Source organism: Cydia fagiglandana, chromosome 16, assembly GCF_963556715.1.
Source record: "Cydia fagiglandana chromosome 16, ilCydFagi1.1, whole genome shotgun sequence".
Taxonomy (NCBI): Eukaryota; Metazoa; Arthropoda; class Insecta; order Lepidoptera; family Tortricidae; genus Cydia; species Cydia fagiglandana.
Window position 1 is genome coordinate 2626876 of NC_085947.1, and position 10164 is coordinate 2637039.

At 41.0% G+C, this 10164-nt stretch overlaps 1 protein-coding gene across 1 annotated transcript; it reads left to right on the plus strand.

Moving 5' to 3' along the window:
* Window positions 1–4663: 4663 nt before the first annotated feature.
* LOC134672188 (uncharacterized) lies at window positions 4664–6861 on the plus strand. Its single transcript, XM_063530087.1, has one exon. The coding sequence runs from the start codon at window positions 5568–5570 to the stop codon at window positions 6768–6770; it is 1203 nt and encodes a 400-aa protein (XP_063386157.1). The 5' UTR covers window positions 4664–5567; the 3' UTR covers window positions 6771–6861.
* Window positions 6862–10164: the final 3303 nt, after the last annotated feature.

The window sequence follows — 10164 nt, forward strand, 5'->3', positions numbered from 1 at the left end:
ACCGGTGACCGGCACTAACACTATCTGTCTAGGCCGTGGGTGTCACCGGTGACCGCAGTGTAGGTTCATGTTTGAACGGCTGCTTTGAACTGACGGACACTATTACAAGGCAAAACTATATTTGATGTGTACGGCGTGGCCTCAGAGATCTGTTAAATAAATAAATAAGATATAACGACGCAGTTACATGCATCTTGTTCATGGGTAACTGAAGATCCAATACAAAAGGTAATCACTGTCCATATCCAGGTCGATATAAGTCTAGTAAAATCGTGTTAGTTTAGATCAACATAAAAATATGAGTTCCTTATTTTTTTAATTGCAAATTTCACCTTATAAATATTAAGCCCTTACTGCTTTTTACCTGTATACTGCGCCATAAGCTTTAAGGCGGCCCTTCCACCGGATTATCGAGCTCGGTGTACTTAGCTCGATTTATTTATTACGGTTTCCCGAGCAAGAGTGTAAAGTTTAAGATTGTAGCATTATCTGCCGGGGCTGTATATCAGGTACTTTAGAGGCCTTTTGATTGGAGTTTCCCTGCTAGATGGAATACTACCGTTGTGATATTAAAATTAATAATAAAATTACGCTCAGTTTACGGTTCAACTACGTATTAGTAAGTCACTCGCACGACATGTTTTGAAGAGCCTAGCTGCCGTATTCGAACTTCAAGATATTCACAAGGGACGACACGTACTAGATCCATTCTAGATACGTTATAATTTAGATATCAACTACTTAGTTCTCTTTTGCAGCGCAATTCGGGCAACCAATGCCACTTTTACGTTAGATAGAGTAAGATATCTATTACATGTGAATTGGATCTCTAAGTCATATCCTGTGGAAATCCTTCAAGTGTATCTCCAGAATCGCGCAAATGTCAAATTTGACATGTTAGATCTTAAACATATCGTTATCGTATCTTGGTGATGTCTAATAGATGTCTATTTCAAAATCCGAATCGGGCCCTAGGTCTCCAAGTACGTAGGTTTTCAAGAACTAGCAGTGGTAAATAAAGTAGGTAATAAAATAAATTCGCGATAGTCGTCTATAAATGTGAATTAATAAGTGTTCAAAACGCGAAAGTTTAAAATATTATAACATTTATGTAGATAATTATCATTTTGATGTCAGAACGTAAGTTTGTATTGGCCTCTAGGTATACGTACCTACTTATTTATTACATAAAATGTGGTGACCAATGCGTATGCCCTGGGTAAATGGAATCTGGAGCACAGTCGGGTAGGCGCCGATCCTCCTGCGATTCCCACGGCTAACCGAGAGTATTGCCTCGAAAAGTGGAATGTAGAGATCGGTAATAGAAAGCTAGAGTTAGACCAAGAAAAGTCTGCAGCGATTTTGACAGCCCTCGCAGTGCCAGTGTTATTTTAAACGTCAAACTTCTATGAAATGATGTCGTATAAAAGACACTTGCGCTGCGAGCGGTATCAAAATCGATGCAGACTTTTCTTGGTCTAACTCTATTACAATTTTCTAGATCATAGGGCCCCGCGCCAACGCCGCCGCAGCCGTAATAATGCCACAGAAAAGGACTCACGCTAGACCGGGCCGGGCCCGGGCCGATGCGTCCGACATGTCATTTTCTATGACGGCTGATCGGTGATCACGTGGTGCTTTCCATCGACAACGAAGCATCGGAAGCTCTGGCCCCGGCCCGGTCTAGCGTGTCATCGTTAATGCAGTTTCAATGCAATATGTAATATGCTAGTTTTAAGGTATTTATGTATGGGCCACTAGTTGCCTGAAAAAAAAATCATTCATTCATTCAATGCTATTCCAATGTCAATTTAAATGTTACAAATCTCAAAGTCACCCCGTATCATTCGGACGCGATGCACTCGGTGCCCAGTGGCAACAGCACCCTGTACGATAAAACGCATAATGCACTGCATAAGATTAATGGAGGCTTGCACTGGACGTTGGCCTGATTCGGCCAAACTATTTATTGTATACTAGCAAAGAGAATAGATAGTATAGAGGGCTATTGCCAAAGTAAATTTTGTAGTCACGGTACATTTACTGCCATCTATCGACACACGATTAAAACTTAAAATAAAATTGAAAATGTATAAATTAATCAAAATATTTTTACGGATAAATGATTTTTAATGTTTATTGTTCCATACTGACCCATGTTCTTTCACTTATATGTGTTAAAATTGTTAACTATCAAACGGTGTCGTCAACGCCATCTAGACTTCTTTTCTTAGACTTTATTTATCTTATACGGAGTTATATATATCTCTGATACTAGCAACTGCCCCCGACTTTGTCCGAATTGGGCTTGACGTTACAGGTCTAATATTTGTCATCTTTAATTGAGCTTATTAGTTATCGTATCACCCCCGTAAAATACCAGATTTACCCCTACGGGGGACTTACATCACGTTAGAAACATCAATACAAATCCACATACATAATAATACTACATATAATCATGCCTATTTCCCGGAGGCCACGCAGAGACCACGGATTTCCACTTGCTACGATCCCGACATTATAGTAGAGATGCAACGGATAGTTGTTTGGCCGGATACCGGATACCGGATATCCGGCCTGGACACTAGCCAAATATCCGGTATCCGGTATCCGGCCGCCGGATATTCGGCCGGCGGAACTATACCTACAATTCGGTTTTTCAGGTGCGCATTCAGCAGGTTTGACCTGTTTCCTGTAAACGTTCGCACGGACTCATTTCTAGGTTCGAAATAAGTGCGCGTGCAAGCCAGTGGAATGATTAAATTGTTTTAAAATAATAAACAAGTAGGTACGATTATGACCGTGTCTGTTTCTTAAATCCAATTTGTTTACTCCGAAATCAAGCAATGTTACTATCCGGTATCCGGCCGGATAGAAGGTCACTATCCGGTATCCGGACGGATAGTAAAATAATGGCCGGATAGGCCGGATACCGGATAGTAACCGGATATCCGGTGCACCTCTAATTTATAGGTACCTCTTCGCTTCCTTCACTTTCAAAACATTCCTCATACAGCACGCTCGCCGGTTTAGGGTGCTAGAGATTAGAATCTTGACCTGGGGCCCGATTCGGATTTTGAAATAGACATCTATTAAACATCACCAAGATACGATAACGATATATTTAAGATCTAACCTGTCAAATTTGAGATTTGCGCGATCCTGGAGATACACTTGAACGATTTCCACAGGATATGACTTAGAGATCTAATTCACATCTAATAAATAGGTATCTTACTCTATCTAACGTAAAAGTGACATTGGTTGCCCGAATTGCGCTGCAAAAGAGAACTAGTTGATACCTAAACTATAACGTATCTAGGATGGATCTAGTACGTGTCGTCTCTTGTAAATATCTTGAAGTTCGAATAGGGCAGGTGGCCTTTCTTTAGCATCTGATCAGAGAATGTCCGCCGAGTTTTTACCCGACTACGGCAACGCAAAAGGAGGGTTATGATTTTGACCGGTATGTATGTGGGTATGTATGTATGTATGTTCATCTGTTCCCTCATAACTTCTAAAGTACTTATTATAATTTAACAAACGATATGTCATTCGAATCGTCTTAATCGCCCGCTGGTTATAGGCTATATGGCGTCACAAAAAAATGAACACGGCGCCCTCTAGAGGTCATAAAGTCATGAACCAAAATACATCATTTTAAAGAGCTCAATTAGCACATTTCAAATATATAAATATTGTTAGCTTTTGCACCCGGCTTTGCTTGCATGCGTTATATAAAAAAATAATTTATTTATCGGTTAGGTAATTCGAACTATGAACCTATTTACAAGCGCTCTGGAATCTATCCGCGTGTTACGCGACTACGGAGACACATGAAGGTTTTTGCAAAAGAAATTTGTTTGGCCGCTATACATGGTGTTTTTATAACTCCTGCAACATTTCATGTTCCAAAGTCGAAGGCGCCCTCATACTAAAAGAGTCGGGCGTAGCCCGACGTACGCGTTCCAAAGCCGGGCGCCTTCGGCGCCCTCATACTAAAAGTGTCGGGCGTAGCCCGACGTACGCGTTCCAATGACGGGCGCCTCTCATACTAAAAGAGTCGGGCGTAGCCCGACGTATGCGTTCCAAAGCCGGGCCCCTTCGACGTCCTCATACTAAAAGTGTCGGGCGTAGCCCGACGTACGCGTTCCAATGCCGGGCGCCTTCGGCGCCCTCATACTAAAAGAGTCGGGCGGAGCCCGACGTACGCGTTCCAAAGCCGGGCGCCTTAGGCGCCCTCATACTAAAAGAGTCGGGCGTAGCCCGACGAACGCGTTCCAAAGCCGGGCGCCTTCGGCGCCCTCATACTAAAAGTGTCGGGCGTAGCCCGACGTACGCGTACCAAAGCCGGGCGCCTTCGGCGCCCTCATACTAAAAGTGTCGGGTGTAGCCTGACGTATTACGCGTACCAAAGCCGGGCGCCTTCGGCGCCCTCATACTAAAAGACTCGGGCGGAGCCCGACGTACGCGTTCCAAAGCCGGGCGCCTTCGGCGCCCTCATACTAAAAGATTCGGGTGCAGCCCGACGTACGCGTTCCAAAGTCGAAGGCGCCCTCATACTAAAAGTGTCGGGCGTAGCCCGAAGTACGCGTACCAAAGCCGGGCGCATTCGGCTCCCTCATACTAATAGAGTCGGGCGTAGCCCTGTAGAGGTGTAAGTATAGCACGTAAGTACTAATGTTTATATGTGTGTAATCTCTAGTATATAAGGCTAACGTACTCCAAATAAAGAGAGTTCATCTATGACTTTCGTTGTTATCACTTGTCTCCAACTCCCGTCCCTACATGGCGATCCTGCCAGTAGCCGCGGTGAGCGCGTGTTTTAGTGTTAAATACCGCGGAATAGTTCGGACAATTAAATAAAATGTGCGGGACAAATTCTAAATAAGCTTCTGACATGAAGCAATGGACATATTTTTGTATGTTTGTGTTTTTGCAATAATTTCTTTTGGGCCGTGTCATTGACACTTCGTAGTGCGTGAAAACCTTTTATGGACCGAGCGTGAGTCAACGAACGTTGCACCTTTGTTCGCATAAATGGGACAGATGGTTAGTACGAACTTTTGAGTGGAAATTGTGAAAATGGGAAACACCAGGTCGACGGCCACACCATCTGCGCCGAGTCAAGACATCTTGACTCAAGTCGGATACGAGAACGTGATTGAGCAAAGTCACAACAACGTCGTCGAGCATGTTGGCACCACAAATTGGTATCTGTTCCTGCTCCTGATTGCTGTGTGTCTGGCCTTTGGGTTCCTGGTCATCAGGTACATCAATAAGGCATTCAACAAGAAGATCGAGAGACGAGCTCAGGCAATTGCTTTGAGCATGAGGAGTGTGGGGCCTACCAGCGTCGTCTGAGGAGCGCGCGTCACGTGAGTGTTGGGTAGTGCGTAATAAAAGTGCAAGTGAACGGTTTAAACATTATGATGTGCGTATAAGGAAATTTAGTTCTTACGGTAAAACTTACCTACTCGTAATATTAACGAATTACATTTAAATTGAATTGTTACCTATGGCTAAATTCACTACTCGTAATATTATTAATTATATTTTACTAAATGGCGGAAAGCCTTTCTGTATTATGCAATGAACTTAAAACTATACGCACTTACCTGTGTAAAATTGGCCCTGACCGTAGACAAGGTGAAATACTTACTATAAAGTTAGAGGAGGCTAATCTTATTGTGGATAAATATAAAAAATTAAATAACGAAGTGTCAGAACTCTTAAAAAAAGGGTTATTGCCAAATGAGGAGGTAACTTTATTTAATAAATTGTGCACGACTTTTAATACACTTCATAAGGAAATTTTGAATTATTGTCAGGGAAGTAAAGACACAAGTGACACAATGGGGGAGTCATTCGAATTAAAAACGGCCTTGAACTTGTTGCATGTAATGACCGATGAAGAAACTAATACAAAACAGCTCATCGACGGCATTGAGTATTACAGCACTATTTTAAAGAGTGACGACCAAAATAAACTTATACAGTTCGTTTTGAAAAGCAGGCTATCGCAGTCGGCCAAGTTAAAATTAAAATCCGATTATGATACATCAATCGAATTGATTCAGGACATGAGGAAAGTTTTACTACCAAAAAAATCTGCGACTGCTATTCAGAGCAAGCTGCACACTATTAAGCAGAATAATCGAAGTGTAAAAGATTTTGGGTCCGAAATTGCAGAGTTATTTGTAGATTTGACTATTTCACAGGCCGATGGTAATTCTGACAGTTTCAAGGTTCTTAAGCCCTTGAACGAAAAATTGGCGATCAAAAAGTTCGCCGACGGTTTACGAAACCGCCGATTAAGTACTGTTATTGCAGCAAGGAATTTTGAGTCGCTAAAGGATGCGATACAGGCAGCTCAAGAGGAGGATGACGTCACCGCCGGCTCGACTTCAGGTGAAATTCTAGGTATGTCGCCACAATTTTTAACACGTGGACAACCATCTAAGGGGCCGTACCCCGGACAGTGGGAGTTTTATAATAGTAGTCGAGGACCAAGTCAACAATTCTACCCCCGAGGCGGCCGCGGCGCACAGTACAGTTACGGTCACCGCGGCGGCGGGGCTGCCACCTATCGTAGCAGCAACCGAGGCAACTCCAGGGGCATGCGAGGGCGACAGTCAGGTAATTATTCCAACAGGAATAGTAGTCAGTGGAACCGTCCGAGCATGAAAATGATGACTCAAACTGATACAGTTCCCCCGGTAAACTCAAACGACGAAAATGACGTGAATACGTTTTTTCGTGACTAAAATACTGTCAATATTAACATGCGATAGCACTTTGGTAGCTATATTTAAAGTTCAAGATTGCGATAGCCACTTTCTTATTGACAGTGGAGCGGCAATTTGCGCAATAAAATTAAAATATCTCAACCTGTTAAATATCCCATACCATAAAGAGAAGTCCACTGTAAATGGCATAGGAGGTAGCGTCGACGTATTAGGGTACGTCTATTTAGACCTAGTTGCGAACGGTGAATCATATCGTCGTAAGATCTACGTTTTCGACTCACTGCCGTGTTTGGCTAATGGGATCATAGGCAATGACTTTTTATTTAGGTATAGAGGAGTCATAGATTACGACACGAGTTCATTGGCATTAAATACAAATAGGTAAGAAGTACGCGTTCCTAAGCCGGGCGCCTTCGGCGCCCGCCCTCATACTACTTCGTGCATTTCTGTACTGAGGACGCCCTCGCAAAAATAATATAAAGTGACTTCAAAAAGTTAGTAACGAAATCATGACCCCAAAATTAATTAATTAAAAAATAAGTTCAAAAACTAAAACCCGACTACTGCAAATCGCGCTCTAAAAAGTATGAAACAAGATAGAATTCTTATCTGAAATTATCAAGCAGGAAATATTATAAATGTTACCATTTTTTTATATAAAAAATACAACGTAATATAATTTACTAAATTTTTTATATATTTACAGAGGTTCAGAGGATAGCCGCCGTGGTCGTATGCCATATTACTTTTAAGTTTATAATCGTGGCATACGACCACGGTGATCCTCTGAATCTCTATAAATATATAAAAAATTTAGTAAATTATATTACGTTGTATTTTTTATATAAAAAAATGGTAACATTTATAATATTTCCTGCTTGATAATTTCAGATAAGAATTCTATCTTGTTTCATACTTTTTAGAGCGCGATTTGCAGTAGTCGGGTTTTAGTTTTTGAACTTATTTTTTATACCCTTTCCAACTCCCGCTTCTACTTCTCCCTTGTACACTGTCCTTATTACCCTTCTTTCACACATTCGATTAGAGTCAGACCGTTAAAAGTGTGCAGCGATTTTGATAGCCCACGCAGTGCAAGTGTCATTTTAAACGTCAAACTTCTATGAAATTATGACGTATAAATAACACTTACACTGCGTGGGCTATCAAATCCGCTGGAGCTTTTCATGGTGCGACTATATTAATTTTTCTTCAAATTTTACTTCCACTTTTACTTTCGTTAAAATAATGGGAGAAAATAATAGCCTCAACTAGGTACGTGGGTAGTACAGTCGCCATCAGATATATCGGAGCGGCCAAGGCGCTCACAAATATCTGAACACGACTCTATTGTCAGGGCGTTAGAGCGCGTGTTCAGATATTGTGAACACGTCGGCCGCTCCGATATATCTGATGGCGACTGTACAGTTGTTACAGCAATTATGACCGCTCCTTTCGCTCAAACGATACGTATATAATTGGAGCACTTCACTTCAATAGTTGTTAGCGAAATTCAATGACGACCATTAGAATTTAAAGCTGGCTGAAGATGAGGAGTTTGAACGCTACATATACTCTGTATCTTAAGGTACTTAAATAAAAGTAAACAAATAATATTTGTATATTTTCGGGTAGTTATAAGTGTTATAACATTTATTGATTAACCAACCAAATACAAAACCTCCTGGTTCTGTCACTGAACGACCTGACTTAAGCTACAATATTCGATCATGTATTGTAATGTTTGCATCTACCCTCAACTGGCTTAAGGAGCCATTTGAGGATAGATTTTGTTTACTTATAATCGGACTATAATAGGCTACATTCCTACTAGTCAAATCAGCTTTTTTAGAACTGTTAAAACAATTTGCTAATATGGAATTTATATGAAAATACTTTTTATATTTCAATCTGAATTATTAAAGAAGCACTGGTGGCCTAGCGGTGAGAGCGTTCGACTTGCAATCTGGAGGTCGCGGGTTCAAACCCCGGCTCGTACCAATGAGTTTTTCGGAACTTATGTACGAAATATCGTTTGATATTTACCAGTCGCTTTTCGGTGAAGGAAAACATCGTGAGGAAACCGGACTAATCCCAATAAGGCCTAGTTTACCCTCTGGGTTGGAAGGTCAGATGGCAGTCGCTTTCGTAAAAGCTAGTGCCTACGTCAAATCATGGGATTAGTTGTCAAGCGGACCCCAGGCTCTCATGAGCCGTGGCGAAATGCCGGGATAACGCGAGGAAGAAGAAGAAGAATCTGAATTATTAAATACAAATTGTGTTTAAAAATGCCTGCTATCTATGTTTTATTAATAATTATCTGGTGGTTTATTTTGTGCACGGTTTGAAATAATTTATTTTAAGTACAGGAAACATCCCTATTATGCATCAGGAATTTAGGCCAAATAATGCATTCGTATTACCAAATCTAACACATGATTTTCCTACTAAATATTTCCTTAATCACCCGCTAATGATTAAGCACATACATAATTAGCGGATTTGACCACGAACAGTATGACGGGAAAACATGAAACGTGAATTATTACAATTTCCCACTAATGAAATGGGTTACAAGCGATTTTGTGGAGTGATTGGATTCGTTCCCCAATTTTCACTCGGAATTATGCTGGGTCGACACTTGAGTCAGAACAAGACAAGTCTGCAACGATTTTGATAGCACACGAGGGCAAGTGATATTTTAAACTTCAAACTTCAATGAAATTATGACGTATAAATAACACTTGCGCTGCGTGTGCTATTAAAATCGCGGCATTATTTTCTTAGTCAAACTCTAACATTATTACCTCTATACTCTGTACTCGTATTATTAGGTATATTTATATAAAAGTAAACAAAATCTATCCTCAAATGGCTCCTTAAGCCAGTTGAGGGTAGATGCAAACATTACAATACATGATCGAATATTGTAGCTTAAGTCAGGTCGTTCAGTGACAGAACCAGGAGGTTTTGTATTTGGTTGGTTAATCAATAAATGTTATAACACTTATAACTACCCGAAAATATACAAATATTATTTGTTTACTTTTATTTAAGTACCTTAAGATACAGAGTATATGTAGCGTTCAAACTCCTCATCTTCAGCCAGCTTTAAATTCTAATGGTCGTCATTGAATTTCGCTAACAACTATTGAAGTGAAGTGCTCCAATTATATACGTATCGTTTGAGCGAAAGGAGCGGTCATAATTGCTGTAACAACTGTACAGTCGCCATCAGATATATCGGAGCGGCCGACGTGTTCACAATATCTGAACACGCGCTCTAACGCCCTGACAATAGAGTCGTGTTCAGATATTTGTGAGCGCCTTGGCCGCTCCGATATATCTGATGGCGACTGTACTACCCACGTACCTAGTTGAGGCTATTATTTTCTCCCATTATTTTAACGAAAGT

Coding starts and splice junctions, on each gene's coding strand:
- LOC134672188 (XM_063530087.1), top strand. CDS start 5,568: ATGGCGGAAAGCCTTTCTGTATTATGCAATGAACTTAAAACTATACGC.